Source organism: Colletotrichum aenigma (genome assembly GCF_013390185.1).
Source record: "Colletotrichum aenigma strain Cg56 chromosome Unknown KSG_Cg56_contig02, whole genome shotgun sequence".
NCBI lineage: Eukaryota > Fungi > Ascomycota > Sordariomycetes > Glomerellales > Glomerellaceae > Colletotrichum > Colletotrichum aenigma.
In genome coordinates, this window is record NW_023500908.1 from 6,698,759 (window position 1) to 6,719,768 (window position 21,010).

A 21,010-nucleotide genomic window follows, 5' to 3' on the forward strand; every position below is an offset into this window, starting at 1 on the left:
GATGACAGGCAGCGGGCTCCTTGCGCGGTGTAGGGCGCCTGCCGATTTGGGGACCGCAGCTTCAGCGCGTTGCAGGGGGCAAAGATGGGGGGTTTTTTGGTCGAGGCTCAAGAGGGAAGGAGATTTCCGAGAGGCAGTTGCAGTCTGCCGGGTTGACCGAGTAGGGGCGCTCTTTCTGTTTACTCGTCGCGCCTTCTCTTACGGATGAAGCACTCACATGCGAATGAGGCAACAGCCAGCGGTGCCTGCCTGCGACTGCGGCGTCGCGAAGCAAGGTAAGGAAGGCAGGTGCACCAGGGCAGAGGTGCCTTCCCTCACTGTACGGAGTACGGATTGCGACCTAAGGCAATGGAAAGTGGGCGGGTACGTACCTAAGAGGTGCTTGGTCGCGTTTTCTCTCCCCCTCCTCTCCACTACCAACTCCTCCAATGTGAACACACCACCTGCACCGCACCAACGCGATCCACGACGACCGCAACAACACGACATCGTCACCCGCGCGGGAATGCTCCTCCTTGCCTCAACTCTTCTGCTGCAATGAACTACATTTCCAGCCATCGTCAATTGCACAGCCACGCCGCATACACTCGCTGCGTCTGACGTATTTGTCACCGCTTCGGTCCGGCAGGCGCAGCGGCCATCCCAGCCATCCATCCGGACGATCAATCGCTCCCCTGCCGCTTGGCCTCTGCTGAAGAACAATGCAACGCATGAATCTGGCCCTCTGTCGACGGCTTCGAGCCATTCAGTCAGAGCTTACCGATCTCCAATCTCGTCCCGGATGTTCGTCCCTCCATCCATGCCGGCCGTGGCTGTCGTCCCATCTCTGACCACCCGTTCATCCGCACCACGTCCGAACGGCCGGACCTGGACCTGGACCGGGCCCCGACTATGACGTGGATGAGCCCGACATCTGTCGATGCATGGACCACGAAGGCAGAGATCCGGGTGATCATACGGAATCCAGACGCTGATACAACTCTCTTCGCGGGTACTCAATGCGCCAGCGACGGCGGCAGGCGACATGAGCCTGGCAGGGCTGGTTAGACTCGAGCCGCCTCGTCGATCCTGCCGCTCCGCACCGGCCGTCCTGCGTTCCGGCGCCCGAGCTCCGATGACTGTCTCAGGGTTCACAGATCGGGCCGCCTGTCGCGCTCTTTTCTCCGATGGACAGCTCCGCGTCGTTGGAGATCGCTGGCGGGATCATGAGGCTCAACCTGGGCGTTGTCTTGCCTGCCGCGGCCCATTCTGAGATCTTGGACTCTGAACGCCATCCGCTAGGCCCTTTCTCGGGTGCTGCCGTCACACTCAAATGCTTTGGAGGCTGCCACCGCCCGATTGCCGCGGCCGAAAAATGCGACTGTTTGCACCAATCTTTTAATTAGCGCAACGTTCGATAAAACAAATGAATCGCCTGTATCTCAGAACATTAACTGGAGACAGCCGCTGCAGTCGAGATCCAGACCCAAGCAAGATCGAACATCAAGCAACGCAGCACCCCGGCGGCGATGGTTCCCTACATCATAGACAACTTGCCTTTTCTGGCCGCCCTCCCGGACAAATCGCCGCATTTGTCCACAACCGTTTGATGCACGCTGCCTCGATCGGGACTCTGCGATGCCGCCCTAAACGTCGAGGGTCCCTCGAACCAAGCGCCAGGAACAATGTGTCCCGGATGCCGGCTGGACGCATGCATACCTGCCGATGACAAGGGCTGGCGAGACACCTTACCCTCCATCTTGGGCATGACGTTCGATCTCGTCTGATGTCCGCCATCCCGTGTTGGTCTGTCAACATGGGCTGAACACTAGACGACGGTTCGGCTTCTGCCATGTTCCGATGACAGATGACACGCACAGAGCAGCCGCTCTGGCGGAAGACGTGCCTGCCAGAGGGCCTCCATCCATGCGCCGTGTCTCGAACTTCCGCTCCGCCGCTGTCTGTTCGTGGGGGAATGCCACCCCCGGCCTCCCTCCCCACACCGCCGAAACCCTGGCCGAACTATGCCAGAGGCTGAGTTGCTTCAGGATCTTTTCTGCCAGAGTCTGGCCTCGCCATGGACTTTTACCGCCTGTCGACTCCAACTTCACAAGGTCAGCACCCCTCACGAAGGCCGAATTCGAAATGTTCTGCTCCTTCTTCCGCAATCACTGCCCGCTCTGTCAGCGACACAGCGCTGTACAACAGACGGCCTGTTCGCCTGTCTCGCTTGGGCCCCCACACCCTGGGCGATGGAGGGGATCTCCGACACAGCTGACTGCACGCCTTAAACTCTGATTTTTTCTTTTTCCAACTTCCGTTTTGCGGCTATTGACGTTACGAGATCTCGGCTGCGTACAGGCATCTCTGGATGATCGCCATTCGCCTTATTCCGATGCAGTACCGACATGGATTTTGACTCCCCAGCCTGCTGCAAGCCACTCGAGGTGTGCTCATGTACCGGTACAACCACGTTGACGGCCCGTTGTATCGGGTACATCTGCTGGCGTACCTGAACCGCACATACCCAAGACTACTTCTGCGGTGCAGTGCAGCAATAGCAGACAGCACACCTCCGTTGGCCTGCAGATAAGCTTGCATTTACACACCACCGCCCACGCCGTCGACACGCCCTCTTTGCGCCCCCAACGCGTGGCGAGAGCCGTTCTGGGTGTGGCACCAACGTGACAAGAATGCAAAGTTTGAGACAGGCACACGAACTCTGCTGCGTGTGAAATGGACATAACATTGGAATGGGTAATCGACAAGAGCTCGATCCCCGAATCGGCAAATAAAATTCAGAATAGGCCTGGCAACCATCAGCTTCTATGCCACGTCGAAGAGACAAACGAGTGTCGATGCGCTGGAAGCGATGCCACTCGAGCTCGCCATGCAGCTTCTTGGGTCTTACCGATTGGGACCTGCGCGTTCTCGCGTGATGCAGCCAGTCCGCAATGGGACGACCGTCGATTCACCTTTCCTTCTTTGCCATTATACTCACCGCAATTATGCTCGTCTGATATCTGCGAGCTAGCTTTGCTGTGGCCCAGCATGCTGCTCGCTGCGCTTCTGCGTCAACGGTGGGTCATGGCCGGCTGTTCTCCTTCCCCTCACCGGTCCCCGCCTGCCCACTTGTCTATTTATCCCGGGCTCGAGTTAGGCTGGCTCGCAGCTCTCCATTGCCATGGGTGCGCGGGCGAGGCGGGCGCTGCCGGAATCGCGACTCCGAAAAGTTGAAACATTGAGTGAGGAGGGCCGATTCAATCAGGCCCTTCGGTACGTCGGGGCTTTTACCCTATGTCGAGATCCCAGGACCTCAGGGAACCCCGGAGTTTGTGCGAAATTGATGGGTTCCGTCGTCTCAAAAAATCGTTCGATTGAAGCTTGAGAAGGGATGCCCCGTTACAATATTGAGCAGTGGCTCATTTCGGTGACATTGATAACGCCGATCCAATCGACGGCCTGGATCGCACAGGACATCTGTCAAACCTCATCAGCGTCAGCTAAGTGTGCCTGCCAATGCTCGCCTCTTGGCTGGCAGCGAGCCAGGTTCACGTTGGCCGCGTCTCAGCCATGGACTCCCGGACTCCCGTGAAGCTGCCTGCCGCAGAGTCTCCGCACCATTTGTGTCGCGCGTTGCGACGTTCTAGACCCGACAGGTCCGTCATCCCGCCAACACTCTGGAAATACCTGAACCTGTTGGCCGCTGCGAACTTCTTCACAATTCCTGGAACCCAAACACGGGACAGTCGGTCGGTGGCATTAGACATGCCGTCCCCACGCTCGCTTGCATGCGGAGCTGCTTATGCGTAGCAACTGAGGCTCACCTCGTTCACCGGTTGCTTGCCAGCTCCAGACGATGTTACGGGGTGTCCTGGAAATGGCGATAATCCCGTGGAAATAACGTCTTCGTAATATCGCCAATCCCGTTTGACACGCTTAAGACAGTCTGATATTGCTGTCAGATTGCCACCGGTAAGCCAAGTGGCTGCCAGCCACTGCCGTCCTCGTCTCGCGAAGCGCTTCAGTCGATCTTTGGCAATATGGGAAAGTAAGACCCCATTCAATGGCACGTGGTCAGTGCCAGATCTTAGCTGAACGTTGCCTCCCGTAAGATCAGCGGTGGCTAATAACGTTTTGTTGGTGTTGGTTGACGCCCATGCGCCGCGACGCACATTGCCACAATAGAGTGTGTGTAGGCTTCAACCAAGTGTGGCGGCAGGGCGGCTGCTCAAAGTAGTGATCTGCTTCCCGTCGTCCGGATCATCTCGCCGTGAGGTGGTGGGATCAGCAGGTACGGATTTCCAATTTGAACTGAAGCGAGCTGGTTTTTGGGGGCGAGTTTCTATTTGGCTGGGGCAGGGATATGCGTCGGCACTGTGCCGGTTGGAAAAGGCAGGGGTTTTGGAGGGCATTGTTGGTTCGCGTCGCGGTGGCGTCTCTTGATGTGGCGCGTGGTGAGGGCCGTGAGGGCCGTGATCGGCGCGTATGGTTTTGATATTCGCAGTTCAGATGGATGATTTCTGACTATCTGAAGAAGTGCAAATGTTGCATAATATTAATAATGCTTTGGACTTTGAGATTCATGAGGATTCTGTGACTCAGGCGAGGCATAGGTGACGCGTTGCCTATGTATGATTGGCTGTGCCAGTTGCGACTTGCCATGAGTCTGATGTAACACTACGTACTGTGAATGGCACTGGTTGCAGCGTCAGATGGAGTTGGATATGAAAATAGAGTCGTGCTGTCAATACACTTAATACCAGCGATGATTCTCTCTGCCTGTAGTCTACTAACGCTGGTTTTCTGGATGATCATTACGTTTCCCACGTGGCACATTATAAATACAAAAGAATAGCGCTGATACAGTTTGTGAAGTCAATCATGTGTTCATGGAATTTGAATGCTCCCAATTTTAGGATCATTCCGTCCACTATGGTGAGCTGCTGAGATGATGCTGTGTACCGGTTGACTAGACGCCGTTGGGCAGACGGAGCTCGAACTCCTATTAGGTTTTGACGTTTCTTGAGTATTGTGTCGGATGAACGGGAAGAAATGCTCAAAGGCAGTGACTATGATGGTTGTAGTGATGGGAGGTTGCGTTTATGGGTTTGCGAGTGTCTTCGGGTGGATGTAATTGTTGAAGTGAACACATTGTTTAGTAGACAAGTGATGAACATTTGCAACATTACTAGCGAATGTTGGATAACTTCCATAATTCGGATACCTTATAATTCAAATCGTGGCTAGGGATGCTGTGCGTCTGGGTGAAGGGTTGGGCATAAAATTGAGAGTTGGAGCTGTTATGTGTGGAATGGCAAGGCAACATGGCTTGCTTCTCCACGTCCAGTACTCGGGGCGGCAACAGTGATATCTGCGATCCTCTGTGTTGTGTCATGACTTTCGGGAAGTGAGCGACGGACCGGATTCAATTCTCTTCCTGCGGTGCTGTCTTTTATTGCTTATCCTCATGGAATACCTTCAGAATGGCATGAGTTGAATGAGGAGGGAAGAGAGGCTGGAACATTCTGTTCATTTCTCACAACGCTGGGAATGGACTCCGAATAATGTTCAGCAGAGGCTGTGCGATTCGTAAAGCAGAAACTAAGAATTGATAAGGTCCTGATTGCCTGTTGAGTGCTTTACTGTTGACGGGTGATTTATATACTGCCAAGAATCCCTCTGTCGGGCGAAATGTTCCCATACGTATCTTGCCAGCTTGCCTGGATACATGTATAAGGTTTAAAAGCCACGCCATGTACGACAGAAGATGGCCTGCTGGCAAAACAATCTTAGCCGTGTGGCTGTTCCAGTCACTGTCTACATGTAGACAAAGACTGTATCAAGTTATGGCTGTTGTTCGGTGTAACGAGATCCTGTGATGAAGGCGCGTAAGGGTTGATATCGTTGGTGTTTGATTACTCGCCAGTTGAATAGATTTACTATGCAAGAGATGACGGTAAGAAGCGTTCCTGCTCACCTGCATAATCGAAGGCGTAAGCCTTTCCGTATCTCGGGAAGATTTTACATCACCATACGCAAATATCATTCTTGATTGTTTGCTTAAGAGACAAGATATGTTGCCGCCCTGACTTTGTCAGCGTGACTCCGCTCATAGCTTTTGCCTTTTTATTGCCAGATCGACGAAATGACTAGTTATGTGTTGTACTGGGAGGGGGCTGCCACTGCAAGTAAGGCGACTCTTGCAGGTCAGCCATTGGGCTTTCTTTAGCCCACTGGCCCTAAGAAGTTTCTTCGTCGGAGTTTTCCAGCGGCCAAAGAGGTAGACCTAGAGGCCGTGACCTACTGTGCGGGGACATAAATAAAATGTTGAAGGGGGGAAAAGGAGAGGGCGTGTTTAAGAGGCCCCTTCTCGGTCTGAGACTAGGAGAACACGATGAAAGAATATGATGTTGGTGCTATTACAGACTTGATTTAACCGGTTCTATTTATCTAATTTATTGAGACATTTTCTGGGTGGTCTCGACTAATGATGTCGCTTTATTTTGCAGCTTTCTCACTTGTGCATTATAGTCCCTCATTGCAGGGCTTTTGGAGACTCGATTTGAATACTTAACGAAGAGTAATCATGGGGGCATAGAGAAGATAAAGAGCGTAGTGGTTGTATTGCGTGAACCGCTAACGTCCCACACCCACTTTTGGCCACCCCCCACATTTGGCCACCCCATTTTTGATGCCCTCACATTTATACACATCAACTTCAACCAATATTTATATGTATTATGATGCCACGACGATGCAAATTTCGCTGTCACTAGGGTTTTCAGACTCGCTGGATTCATCTGTGCTACTTTCAAGTTCGCCCGCCCCGATTTGAGCCCTCCGAATGGCCTCAATATCGGCAAACTTCGAATTTGGGCTCATTCTGACCTTCTTCCGTTTCCTGGCCCTACTGGCATCAACCTCTGCCTGCAGTGCCTCAATCTTTCGCTGGGCTACTGCCAATTGGTATGCCTTCTCATCAAAGCCCTTTTGAACCTTCCGAAAAAGCAGGCGCTGCGTATGCTCATCGGTATCCAGCTTACTGAACAGGCTGAACTGATCCTGAAGCTCATCCCTCTTCTTAGGGGTTGACCAAGGGACTGCTGATGTATCTGCCGCCCATTTTTCGCTTGCTTTGCCATCAGAGAGCCCTTTGCAGACCTGACCAGCTGGTTTGGCAGGGGTTGAAGTGTTCTCAAGCAGCAGAGGGCTCATGAGGGGTCTAGCCATACTGACAGGCCACAAACCAGTCCATTTCCAGCCACTGATGATGTTTTTGCTTGTCAGGGCTGCCTTACGCGCCTTGCCATAGCATATAACGAAATTTCTCTTGCCCACAACTGTACCAGCATCCCATTCAGCCAGTAATCCAAGCTCCTTCTTGTATGCTGCCTTGAGGGGCCCAAAAACCGACTGATCGAGTGGCTGAAGGACGTGTGACGTGTGTGCTGGCAAGAACAGTAGATGTATCTTGTTCCTGAAGCATGTATACATAAAAGCAGTAGTCTCATGGCTTCCATGACCATCCAAGATCAATAATCTGACCTCTGAGGGGTCCCCTGGCTGGGTTGAAGGGATAAAGACCTCTGTTAACCACTTGACAGCTGTAGAGTCTGAAGTCCACCCGTTTTCTGTAGCTGTGAACTTCTAGGATTCATATGGCGTCAGATCTAGAGGGAACCACTGCTGCTGGACATTCTTGCCCTTGTATATAATAAGTGGAGGCAGTGCCTTGCCAGTTGCAGAGATACACTCGATCAGAGATGTCCAAGCACGCGATCCAGGCTGTTTCTTGCGGATAGAACGAGTTTCTGATGATCTAAGAACAAGCCCATTTGATCCTCTACCTTCTAGGATACCAGTCTCATCCATATTGTATCGATTGTAGGCCTTGATGGCCATGATCTCAGGTATGGCGAGGTGCTTGAACTATTGCCTGATTATATTAGTTGAAGCTCTATTGATACGCTGGGAATCGATTGCTCTGCTTCTTTGGACCCTTACAGATGGGTTTCTCTTAATAAAAGACTGTACCCAGTTCTTTCCAAGAGGCTGGGAGTCTCCATGGACCTGTAGGATGCGTTCAGCAAAGTCCTTGAGTTGTTGATGAGTTGGAGGTAGGCCTAAGGCAGCCTGAATTCGAACCCATTCAGCCAAATGGCTTTCCTGGCCTGCAGAGAGTCTTTGCAGATCAGAAAAGGCTATATCCCTTGCCTGATGACCCTTCATACGATTTTTCAGCGTCGATCGTGGTATACCCCATTCAAATGCAGCTTTTTTAACGCTAGTACCGTGTGCGATAGCTTCAAGAGCCTGGTTAATTTCATCTTCGGTATATTGAGGCATCTTGATCAAAAGAAGATATATAAGAAAGATGAGGGCGATTGGAATAAAATTGGTGAAGTTGTAGAAGGTTGAAGTTGGTGGTCATCATGGCGGTGAGGCATTTTTGGGGTGGCCAAATGTGGGGGGTGGCCAAAAGTGGGTGTGGGACGTTACTGACGTCGGGGACCTTAGAATAAGCACACATCGCGCGCACCGCTAGACCAGAATCCAAATCGTCAAACACATATAGAGAAGACAATTTTGGAACATATTGATATGCCAAAAGTCCCAGTGGTGTCCGATGACCTCTTTCAGGTAACTGTCCTACTATGATATCTGTGAAACAGTCAGCGTGTTGCGTTACTCGGGAAGGGAAAATGATGCATGGCTTGCCGTATGATTTGTATTTCAAACAAAATTTCATTCTTCTAACTTCTCCCCTTCTAACTTCCTTTCTACAATTTGGCGCCCGTACCCACTGCTGCATGACCTTGACGGGCAAATTTGCGAGGGCCAGGCTGGTTCGTAGAGAAATCTCTATAACCACCTATGGGGTGTAGAAGGCCTTGTAGAGGCGGCTCTCTCTCCACACCACTCCAACCAATTACTTCGAAAAGGAAATACAAATGATAGGGCGAGAGCTTTGCCTGGAAGGATAGCCCCTTCATCCCACAGGCCTCTCTTCTGAGTCTTCTCAGCAGAACTTCAGATCCTCCTGAGGAAGCAACAGTCCAGATCTCGAGAGGTATTCGCCGATCAGTGGTGCGGGAAAATCAGCACCAATGCGGTGAAGCTGTCGATCTGCAAGCTTCAAACACTTGCTGAAATTAACATCACGCAGGTAAATTTCAAAGGGTACTGTGATGTAGCCGAGGTTGCTGTTGTCCCGGAATACCGTAGTGCGTGAGGTATAGGCCTTGTCAAGGACAGGTGGCTCGGTTCCCTCGGGCCTGCTCACAATCCACACACTGATGCCCAACTCCAACCACGCATTGATGAGGCCAGACAACGCCTCCCATTTGCACTCGACACTAACTGTGTCAAAATTCAAAAGGCTTGGAGCCAATTCGATGGCGACGTTTTTGGGATGGCCATTTCCATCTCGAAAAGGAAAAAAGGGGTCCATATATGGATTATATTCGTCGAAAGAAGAAAACCCATAATTTGAAGGAAGGGTGTTTCAACCGATTTTAAGGTAGATGAGATCTTGCGAAAGGCGGAGAGGTATTCGGACTCTTTCCGACCTTTGCCACGCGGTCAGTGCCGTAAATCGTGGTTGACTGTGGACGCCTGAGACGGCTGGTGCAGATGCAGTTGTTGTCTGAGCCTGGGCGTTTTCAAGACGCTTGGCCATACGGATGAAAGCGGCCCGAGACTCTTTGCAAGCGAATGCAACGATTGAAAGGTTGTACGTTGAGTGGTTTCCATTGAACCAGGACCTTGTGTGGGGTGCAGTGTCATTTGCGTCGAAAGATGGTGGTAGCAAGCGTGATCCTCGTTGGTCATGTAGAGAATCTACTTCAACGCAATTCGAGACGACTCCTTTAGTGCTGCAATGGTGTACGGAGAAGTAGTTGACTCCATTTTGAGGAGGGGTTGCTGCCGTCTCCCAGATCTGATCTCTCACCTCTGGAGGGAGGGACGAGAACAGGGGAAACCCGTCCAATGGAGTGTTGACAAGTTGGTCTTCCATCTTCTGGGTGATTTCCCCACAGATTAAGGGGAACAAAAATCGGAATAGGATATGAATGTAGGTGCTATAAGGCGTAACGGGCAGATGATTACAGAGTTTAAGAGGTAGTAGTTGGCCACAGATGCCTTTTTTATACTTAACTGAGGATCCTAGACATCCAGGTTAGCTGGATTATTAACGTCATAATAAGTTCTCATTATGTCTACTTAAACTCATTACAGCATTTAAGATTTATTAGTCTCAGCTATAAAGCAATATATTACTAGGCTAGGTAGGCTAGTAGTCCATAGGAAATATAGTTAAAGTTTAGTTATAAAAATAAGTAAACTTTTAGGAATTTATATCTAAATTCTTAAAACTCTAATTAGGGGCGCTGTAGATTGAAGTTACTACTACATACCTATGTTGCGATTTTAAGTTGCTTGCGCTTAGATAAGGTTTTAGGCCTGCAGGATGCAGGAGGTTACTACTAGATGAGCAAAACGCATCCCTACTTCAAATTTCTTCTTCTGAAATGTATTAGAGATAGGTGTTTATTTTGTTAACTAATACATCAATAGGTAGGAACTGCTGTTAAGCATTCAAACACTGCGCATAACAAGCAAGGCCATCAAGGGACAGGAGATTTCCAGTGGTGCTTCATCCTATTCGCTGTGAAGCCTTGATAAGGAATGCCAATGGGCTATGTAAGTTCTATCAAACATGCTCGAGATCATCAGATCTCTGTGCAGCACTGTCCCATAAACTTTAGCAGCTCACGCAGACGCCAAGGCAGCGGCGGAATTCTTGCGGCCCGCAAAGCTCGTAATTCATTCCCCGATCGGCGTGGCGCCTGCTGTGGTGGCAAGCCCTCTGTGTACCCGGCGGACCGCGCATACAGCGGACTGGACCTGGGGCCTCGAGAGCGTTGACGACCGTGTGTCGAATCTTTCTCCACACTTCCTCGCCCTTCAATTAGTTGCAAGACCTGTCCTCGTATTCTTTTCATCAGTTCGTGGCACAGTGCCGTTGCCCGAGCCTGTTTGGTGCCGTGCCCATCCTCTCCAGAGTCTCGCAAGCGTTGACCAATTGCTGGATGCATGGGCTAGCAAATAATACTTCTCTGCATGGCGTGGAGGGTGGGATGAACTAACACCTGATAGAGCATTAGCCCGGAATTTCAGGGTTATACGGGACGATACGACGTACTTCGATCGGAGTCCGACCCTCGTGTATTCGATAAGATCCATACTAACCTTCCACGCGGGCACCCGCAAGAAAAGTCAATAGTTTGAATGTCGTAGCGCAAAAGTAGATAGTCTAATAGCCAGTCGAAACCAGGCAAGGTTCTGTGATAAATGTTTTGATGGTCTCTAATTAGCCTGACATTGGTCATGAGTGCAAGGTTGAGTTGGACCCCGCTGTGCTGTTTGCATACTGCAACACCCACTTTCCAGTCTCGTACACATCAAAGCCTTTCTCCTCAGCGGGGTCAGCGTTCAACTTTTGAGCCTTTACCCGCCAAATGTAACTTCCAGCCGGGATAAACGTTTTGTTGGCATCAGATCCGTCCCAGTACCAGTTGCTTTCACGGCCCCAAACAGCGTCTGATGTTGTTTGCCACGACATCGCGACCTCTTTTCCGGACTCAGCATCGACAATGAAAATTCTCAAGTTGCGTGTTTGGACAAAAAGGTTGATCCAGACTCCGGGAAACATGTTGTCTGCGAACGATGCAGGAACATCTTTGCTGGTGTCCAGGGTGCAGGTAAAGACGCGACCTTCCTCCATTCGCACTGCTGACGAAGACGTCATGTTCCACATCATAAGGTATGATTTGTCCCGATTGACGATCGGAAGTGTTGCTAGCGGAGCACCGAAGCCAGTGTAAGGCAGAGTTAAGTTGTTGACGTCGGCTGAACCTTCTGCTTCAATGGCCACATAGCCGCCAAAGAAGGATACCCGAGTCGCGGCTTCGGGAAGACTCGGCTCCTTGGTAAGCGCAACAGAGACAGTTGATGCTTTACCAGGCTCAACCTTGATGGTCGCCGGGGTGACGCTGACGTCGGCGTAAGCTGCAGTGGCTTCGCCTTTAGTGAAGTTGTAGCCATTGGCTTGCTTGAGAATGTAGCCGGATGCTGCGCCAATATGGCTCAAGTGGTACGTAATGGCCGTGGTTCCCGTGTTCTTGATGCTGAAGCTGAGACTTTTGGGGCGATTGGCCGTGTCGTTGAAGGAGAGAGCACCGGTGCTAAGAACTGTTGTAGAATGTACTGCGTTCCACGCATCTAAGAAACCACCTCCTTGCTGGAACACAGGCGCCAAGAAGTCGGAGACCGCACCTTTGCCGTCATTCCACTTGAGCGGGCGAGCGGTGGTGGCAATCACAGCCTGGATCTCTTCGGGAGTGTAATCGGGGTGGTTCTGCCTCACGAGTCCAGCCACGCCGGCCTCAAACGGAACCGCTTGACTGGTTCCTGTTGCGGACTATCAGCACTTAACCAATGATCTAGATAGTTACTCCACTTACCACTCACGACGCCGTAGCCTCCGTACTTGCTAGGAAATGTGCTGATGAGGTTACCGCCGGGGGCAAGGACAAGAGGCATAGCGCCTCCAGTAAGGGTCGGGCCCCAACTGGAGAAACTCGACGCAAAGTCACCCGTGAGGTTGTTGACTCTGTTCTCGAGTTGAGTATTGGCAATCGAAGCCTCGTTGGCGAGAAAAACCTTCGAGGCAGGATCTTTATGGAACGCGTTCAGTAGCTTGACTCCAACTTCGTACTCTACCGTAGCAATACCCTTGAGATTGGGGTCCGAACTGTCTTCATAGAACCCTGGACCATCTGCAACGGTCCAGTTCTTTGTGGAGTAATAGATGATGTAGGGAATTCCCAAGGCCTTCGTAATGGAAGCATCCGCCCCGCTGGCATCTGTCCAACATTGCGAGAGCGAAGAAAGAATAACAGTATTTGAAAGATCAGTCGGCAGGTCCGTGGGACTCGGAAGTGGCTGACAGTCAGTAGGGGCATCAACTTCCTTGTTCGGGGACCAGATGGTCAACTGGTTGTTCGCAGGAAGATCATATGGCAGACCAGGAACGAATCGGATCTCTCCACCATCGGTACCAGAGGTCCAGTTTCCTTGCCAGGTGAGGTATGGGGTGACGGTGTTGTCCGTGGAGCCGACGGATGTGATAGCATCGGCCATGCCGGGACTGACGCCTGAAAAGACTCCGGGGCCTCCGTTGCCGCTTGGAAGAGAGACATATGTGCCATTCTTAAAGAGTCGCGTGGCTACAGCAGACCAGGGATCTTGTGGTTGTTAGCACTGACGAGTCAACTAGAGCCTTCATGAACAACTTTACCTTCAGGAAAGGCTTGACCACCACCAAAAGAGCAAGAGATAGCGTCAACACCTCGATCAGCAGCCTCCAGAAAGGAATTGATCAGCATATCGTTAGTGCTGCCCCCGTTGCAAGGCTGAATGCGATAAAGCTCATAGGTTGCGTCAGGTGCCACACCGAGAACACCGTAGCGAGCTTCGTCTCCCTTGGCAGCAATGACGCCCAGAACGTGAGTACCGTGAAAAGAGCAATTGTCACGGACATCATTATCGTTGTCCGTCAAGTCATGCGCATAGCCAATGTCCACCTTGCTAAGGCCCGGGACGTCCACGTCGAAGCCACTGTCAATAACAGCGATGCGCACGCCTTTGCCGGTAAAGTTGGCTGAGTGAAGCTTGGCGACGCCGGTGTCAATATGTGTGGATAGGGTGTCGACTGTTCCATCCCTGGCGTTGAGTCGGGGCAAGTCGCGCTTGAGGTACGTTCCAAAATCACGGCTGATGCGTCTGTCGTTGTAGAGAGTTGGCTGAACATTGATAACCGGCCAAGCCTTCTTAACTCCGTCGATATCCTGAACAGTGGCAAGAACAGACTTTTGGGCCACTTTGTCGTTATTGCATTCTAGGTTGAAGGAGGCCCCCTGAAACACGGCGTGAGTGAAGTAGTATCTCTTTGATGCGGTGCAATCTAGGCCAGAACTAGCGAGTGAAGTCTGGACTTGGTTGTTCAAGTTGTCGGCGGTCTACTGCAAAGTTAGACCTATCCGAAGTTTTATAAAAACAATTCAAAGTGTTTATCCTACCAACTGAGTTGATCCGTCAAATTCAACCACGAACGCATCCTTGTAAGCGGCAGCCGCCAGAAGAGGAAGGCAAGCCGTGATGGCAGCTTGCGTAAAGAGGGACTTCATCCGGGGCTGAAAACGAGTGTGAGAGTCAGAGAAATGACAGCTGAGGCTGATGGCCAGGATCTTTGACAGCCAAGCACAGGACAACAGGTGATTTTGTACAAGATGCTGAGACTGACTCGTGCAACTATCACGAACCCCCTAGCGCAGGGGCCAATACGATCGCTCTCGCATATTTCTCAAGTTTTCCCATTGGTCGAACTCTAACATATTGGTTACAATTACCGGACCATCCGTAATAGGTCTCTACCCGATTTTGTGGGTACGAAGCAGTTAATATGGGATGAACTGCGCCCGAGGATTCGGGTCAGTCGGCTTATGCTTAAGGTCAAGTGCTGAATGGCATAAAGACGGACAAATGCCCTCCCATTATCCGCGCACGTCGTGCCATTTCCTCGGATACTTGAAATAGCTTATGAACCAATACCTCATGACAAGAACGACGCCTCAAAGACTGGGATCGCAAGCGTATCTCTCCAATGACTCCTCAGAGCAAACGTACCCCGGCCACGGCGCGTCCCACGGCCCCTCAGCAGTCTCATAGTCGAGGAACTGTGGCGTCGAGGTCCAGCGAAACAAGTCTTCCATCGCCGAAGCGATCCGAATTAATCGCGCCTCAGAATGTTGCCGCCCATAGATGCAAATACCAAAGGCGGCACCATATCCGCTCTGACCGATTGGTACTGAAGCGACGGGATATCCAGCATACGAAGGGATCGAGGCGCAAGCGTTATCATGGCCACCAGATGGATCGTTCGGCACCAGCAAGCCGTCAAGTTCAATCACAGTGCCGTTATCGAGGATGTACGCATGTCCGCCGTCAATGACCTCGCGAGCGGTCCTCCGGCCCCAACCGAAGGCTTTCCAGAACTCGTCGCCCAAGGTTCCATTCGTTGCGATGGCGTTGTCGTAGAAATCTTGTCCTGAAACCGTGTTGTACCACCAGGTACTGTTGCCAAGGGTGCCAGTAGTGTCGTTGTGTGCATCATTCCATGCTGCCATTTCTGCGAGACTGCTCATTCCATGTCGCTCGTCAGATTCGGGGAATGTCCAGTTTTGGAGAAATTCGCCATATGCCACGGCAAGAAGGGTGTTATAGGCGATGAGTTGGCCATATTCTTCAGGCACATCAGCTGGCTGACCAAAGCCGTACTTGTTTGCCACGTTCTCAATGTTAGGAATATCCTAGGTATCGAATTAGCTGGGGCGATGACGCAGACTGAGAGAGGGCCTACAGTGATGTTATAAATCTCTGCCCCAGCAGCTCTCAACTCATGAACGCGGCTCTCATATGCCTCGCGCTGGCCCGGCGAGTTTATGGCCTAGGATCACATAAGTCAGCGTTGTCACGATTGTGACTGTGGGAACATACGCCAATCGTGGACCAATATGGATTCCACGGGAGACCGAGTTTCATCCCTTTAAGAGAACTCTGATCGGTGACTTCAGCGGCATATCCGTTTTTGGGAAAATTTCCAAGAGCGTCAAATGTTAGATTGTCCAAACGATCGGGTCCGGCCATGATGTCGAGAAGAACTGCAACATCGCCTACCGAGCGAGCCATGGGTCCAGGCGTGTCGTGGTAGAAGCTTCCAGGGACAACACCATGGCGGGAAACCAGCCCAGGAGTAGTCTTGATAGTGTAAAGCCCCAGTAGCGCAGCAGGATGAACCAAGGAGCTTAGATGCAGGTGTCAGTATGCGAATGCTCGATTGCAGCCCGATATAGTCTGGGAAACTCACCCGTGAGTTTCAGTTCCTAAGGCAATCGTCGCCTGGTTGCTTCTTACTGAGACTGCAGAGCCACCACTACTCCCGGAAGTAGGTTGAGTAAGGTTAAAGGGGTTTCTTGTCTGCCCTACGCGAGTTGAATAGCCATCAGAGAAGTTTGTGAGCGCCCGATGGTCAGCAGCCTCTGAGAGGGCGGTGTGCCCCAGTAGAACACCACCTGCTTGGCGTATCTTGGTCACAATGGTTGCTTCAGATGAATATCTTCCATCAAGTAAAACAAGACCGCCTTCGCTCGTGTTGTGTTTGTCGTCGGTGTAGATGTTATCTTTAACCATAAATGGAATGCCATGCAACGGTCCCCTGATCCCTTTGGCACTTCGCTCATCGTCTAAGCTAGCGGCGATGGCTGGGGCGTCGGGGTTAACCTCGCTAGCCGAACGAAGGACTGCGTTTGTTTGCTCAATACGAGCTACATAGCAGCTTACTAGGTCCTGGCTTGTGAGATTTCCTAGAGTCATCCAGCGCTGAAGAGTGCCGATCGTCGCGTCTTCAATGTCGATTCCCTTGCAGAGGGGCACTATTTCAGTCCGGGTAGATTAGAATCAACACGTTTACAATACACGTACTCGGAAACGGTGGGTCCTCGCCACGCGGCTCATTGACCAGCGAACATAGAGCCCCCGTGACCAAGCTAGACGCTAGGACAGCGACTTTGACGAGCGATCCCATGCTGACAAAAGCCATTCCTCCAGCCTAACCTTGAATGAGACATCAAAAACATGACATGGCATCTAAATCTATTGGGCATGACGATGTTCTTTCAGATTTATAAGTCATCCGCCAAGTCTTCTTCAAATTTGCCGCGGGCCTTATCAATGGCCATCACCTAGATAAGTTGTCGTTGCCGATAACATCGGCCCTGGTCCGGTTCTCTCGGTGAGAGGACTGATAAGGGTGCCGGCGCGGCATTCAGGTGGGGCCGGCCATCGGAGAGTCAACAAGCTTAACCTAACTTGTGTCTAGCCAGCGGCTACAGCTGCCGTTTCCGCGTTGGTCAGGGATCTTCATCCCTCCGGTATCTGTGGAGCCCCAGAAGTCGGACATAATCCCGATTTACTATCATTGAAATGCGGAGCTTATCTGCAGTGGAGTTCTCTGGAAGGTGACACGCTTGACGCGAGAATCATGATGGCCAAAAGCCTTTCCGCGCCGTCACAAATCTCGGTCTCCCATACCAAAATTTCACAGCCTCGCGTGAGCACCTCCAAATACCAAGAATAGTCCATGGATTGGCCAAATGCCTTCCGGGATCAAATTCAGTCTCTCCCAACAGCCCACTTCGTTGCGTCCTTCAGCCATGTAAACACCATTTCTGTTCCATTCAAGACATTCCTTGCCATAAGACCCTTCTTCGGGTCTCTTTCGGGACCGGGGTCATTAAAAGTCTGCACCAGGCGCGTATTATTCTTGCCAACCTCTAGGATGGAGCCGCCCGGGACTCCATCATCCTCGGCGCACCGAAGCATTGCCTCGGCGACCTCTTCCGGAGTTACCCAACCGTCCTGGCTCTCGTCCAAGTTGATGAGCTTCTCTGGATGTTCCGTCCATAGAGGCGTACGGACAACGCCAGGCGCGACGGCATTGATGCGGACTCCATCCGTTTCCTCCAGCCGAGCTAAACTCCGGACAAAGCCGGTGATGGCGAACTTGGACGCGGAGTAAAGTGGGGCGTTGATGTTCGGCATCTGACCCGCGACGGAAGAAATGTGGACAATTCGCTTGGGGTTGCCTGGTGAGGCCTTCACAGCAGGAGGGAGCTTTGCGTCCGTGACTTCTCTTGGGTGAAGCCAGTAAGATATCGCCAGCTGCGTGGCTCGAATCGGGTGCGTGATGTTGATATCTAGCAGCTTGTATTGTCCTCCGTCGACGCTGTCTTTGCTCTCCGATGACCCTGGAGGATGCCAAAAGTTTGACCAGTGCGGCTCATATACGCCTGCTCCAGGGCAGACAATATCGAAACTTCCAAACTCGGCGAGAGTCTCGTCAAACATCCTTGAAAGCGCCGGCCATGATGTGACATCAGTCTTGACAAATATTGCCCGGGGATTGCTTTTGTGCTTCGAGACCAACTCTTCCGCCTCAGGTCTTAGAGCTAGGTCGGCAATGACGACATTGCAGCCACGCTTGAGAAGAAGCTCAGCGAAGGAAAAGTTGATACCTGCATGCGACGTCAGTGTCAACGCAGACTTGGGGTTGATGTATGATGTGACCGACCAGAGCCTGCTCCTGTAACGATCGCCGTCTTTCCAGACACGCTGTAAGGCGTGCTCTGCTTTGGAGTATTGCCAGCCATATCCTATGTTGGTGACTTTCAAAATGAGATCACAGGTTCTTGACAGTTAAAAGAATGATCTGAAAGTTTTGAGATGACTGAAACTCTAAGTTGGAGTGTCTCAACATAAAAAAAGTACCCTGAGCTGGGTTCCCCTCTCGCTCGGTTTTCTTGCCGTCCAACATCCGGAAAACTTGCCTTTTCAGATGACCCAGGGCGGGGTTCGATTTTTGTCTGTTTGAGGCTCTTATTGGACGGCCCTAAAAGACGCCTTTCGGATCCCATTTCACCGAATCGACGGGGCAGCTGAGACATATGCACGGCGAGTATCGCTCCAACGCCCCCACGATGTAGCTTGACGGGTGAGGGGAAGCTACCCCGCAACCCCGCAGCCAGACTGTTTGACCAGGATGGCCAGCGGGAAACTGTAACCCTCAAGCCTCGGAATTAACGGGCATTATCAAAACAGTAAGCGAGAAATAAAAGAGTTGGTATATTGGAATAAACCTCGGGATCTAAACGCCTTGCGAACTCCGCTGGGTATCTGGTGTCATCAGCCGTTGAACGCTCTCAACTATGGAGCTAAGCTTTCCCAGAGAAACAACAGATGATGTCGTAGAAACTCGCGCAAAAAGACCCAATGTTGACACCAATTGTTTGAAAATCGTTGCCTGATCAGGGTGCAAGTGAGCAAAGGCTGCTGTGATGCAGAATGAGCTCACCGCGACTTGGATAAAGTGGCTAGGACATATGATACTTAGTTGCCATAAAGCAGAAACGGGAGATGCATTTCGAACTCACAGGTTCATACTGGTGGTACTGGGATCCATATTGACAATGACGTTAAGAACCTCGGATGCGAATTGCGCAATGATATGCTCCGACTTGTCAAGAGAAATGTCCGTCCCCGCGTTTTGAAACAGCCGTCCGTAGGCGAAGAGAGCCATTTCAAAAAGAAACAACTTCGATGGGTAGCTGGAAACGGGACACGATAACTTTGATGTGTCGGGTTGTGTACTGCTGGGAGTCCAAGCAAAGATATGATCTTCCCACCCCTTCGTCTCGAGCACCTCTGAGTTGAATCTTTGTAGAACCACAATCCATTTCTCGGCACGATCGCTCACTTTGGTAACTGAGTTCGGGTCACGAGCGTCCCCCGCCATGTGGAGGTCTTCGGACATGCGAGAGCAGAGCTGGGATAGCCGGCAATGAGCGTGGAAATCTCGAGAAGCTGTGGTAGTCCCGGTTTTGTCGCAGTCGGTCAGGGGATTATGGTCGATGAAAGCGTCGCTTATTGACTACATGTCCATGATGTTAGAAAGTACATATGCACTTCGTCACAATCTCCACTCCTCCAAAATAAGCGACGGCAAAGACTGACAGAAAATTGTCCTGATCGCATTCTAAATGCTTTTTCGATGCAGTATAGGAGCCAGAAGGCTTGTCGAAGTTGATTGATCTCGCTGTCAGTCTGGCATAATTGACGGGTTGCAGCCATGCTGTTGAGTCTCAAGGCCTGAGCGCAGGAGACGCAGAGACCCAACACGCATGAAGTTTGCTCTACCCTGTATTGCATTGTGGCGACAAGCTTCGAAATATGGCTATTAGCCTATACTGTTTCATGTGCTAGTCAATAGAAACTCACCGTCGTGAGTAAAGCCTGTGAGACAATCAGAGCCGGGACGGCATGGGAGTTCGAGGTTACAGATAGGTACCTTGAAGACCAAGATCGACGGCCTGGCAACAAACATCTTCTCCACTGCCAATAAGGCCTCCTGGTAATGTGAATTCCCTCCGGTATCATTGCTAGTTGTCGGGCTGGAGCGACTGCTTTTCGCACAATTGAGATTGCCAATGGCCATGGACGCAAAGACCAGAGCTCTCTTCGCCGGATCTGTGACACCCTCTAAGACAACCTCCTGGTAGAGAGAAGATACTTCAATTTCCGATACATAAATGGCTCCCCTATGTCAAATTAGAAGTAAGCACTCCAAATCTGAAGCCGAGACGTACAGGTATGGCCGAGAAAGAAACGCTACGCGATAGTTAGTCAGTAAAATGCTGAGGGAGAGAGAATCTTGGATCGCTACCTTGGATGAACTGAAAGTGGGTATCGACATGGTGCGAAGGTATGTTCATATCGTCGAACAGACTGAGATATTCATGAGTCGTAAAACACTCCTCAACAACTTCAAGCAGACGTGCGATAAGTTCGGTGGACGTTCCATTGAGGTTTCTCCGTCTGTTTAAGAACAGCTTTACCATATCGAGAGTGAGACTGGGAAGATGGCGCGGGGCTTAAAAATGATTCAGCGAATGTTCTCTCTGAGGAATGTGGCCAAGACCTACAATGTGAAGATGCTTGTAAGGCGACAGTGTGACTAGCCTCGAAGGCATCTAGCTGCTGTGACGATATGTCGAAGTCCACCCAATTTACAGGCGATAGCTCGCAGAAAGCTGCGGACGGATTTGCTGCTTGATCCTGGACATAAGGACCGGATGTCCAAACATTGTCTAGCGTTTCGGTTCCAGGGCTTGTAGTCATATCATTGTTGTTCAATATTCCAATGTTCTCTGCAGAGCTGAACGATCTATCTCCTAGAGAAACCCAGATGTCATCCTGAGGCGCAAAAGAGTGAGAAACCGTGGTATTTTCAAGAAGCTGGTCAATTCCGGAGAGCGATGAAGGAGTGGAAGAACTCGCTGCAAAGATGACG

General features: G+C 51.2%; 4 protein-coding genes across 4 annotated transcripts; all 4 read right to left on the reverse strand.

Annotated features, from left to right (window-relative positions):
- Positions 1-11,371: 11,371 nt before the first annotated feature.
- vpr-8 (Minor extracellular protease vpr) lies at positions 11,372-14,234 on the reverse strand (the record flags this gene model as incomplete). The annotated part of the gene is made up of 4 exons (XM_037319083.1): positions 11,372-12,456; positions 12,510-13,292; positions 13,346-14,066; positions 14,127-14,234. The coding sequence occupies 4 exons, from the start codon at positions 14,232-14,234 to the stop codon at positions 11,372-11,374; spliced, it is 2,697 nt and encodes an 898-aa protein (XP_037182754.1).
- Positions 14,235-14,678: 444 nt separating this feature from the next.
- Positions 14,679-16,690, reverse strand: CGCA056_v003828 (putative amidase; the record flags this gene model as incomplete). Its single annotated transcript, XM_037319084.1, has 5 exons — positions 14,679-15,416; positions 15,467-15,553; positions 15,604-15,910; positions 15,974-16,538; positions 16,588-16,690. The coding sequence occupies 5 exons, from the start codon at positions 16,688-16,690 to the stop codon at positions 14,679-14,681; spliced, it is 1,800 nt and encodes a 599-aa protein (XP_037182755.1).
- A 587-nt stretch (positions 16,691-17,277) lies between these two features.
- On the reverse strand, positions 17,278-18,314 carry CGCA056_v003829 (15-hydroxyprostaglandin dehydrogenase; the record flags this gene model as incomplete). Its single annotated transcript, XM_037319085.1, has 2 exons — positions 17,278-18,179; positions 18,236-18,314. The coding sequence occupies 2 exons, from the start codon at positions 18,312-18,314 to the stop codon at positions 17,278-17,280; spliced, it is 981 nt and encodes a 326-aa protein (XP_037182756.1).
- A 776-nt stretch (positions 18,315-19,090) lies between these two features.
- Positions 19,091-20,558, reverse strand: FUM21 (Fumonisin cluster-specific transcription factor FUM21; the record flags this gene model as incomplete). Its single annotated transcript, XM_037319086.1, has 6 exons — positions 19,091-19,591; positions 19,675-19,881; positions 19,939-19,953; positions 20,009-20,258; positions 20,307-20,328; positions 20,384-20,558. 6 exons carry the CDS (start codon positions 20,556-20,558, stop codon positions 19,091-19,093), a joined length of 1,170 nt encoding a protein of 389 aa, XP_037183692.1.
- Between the last annotated feature and the right edge of the window lie 452 nt (positions 20,559-21,010).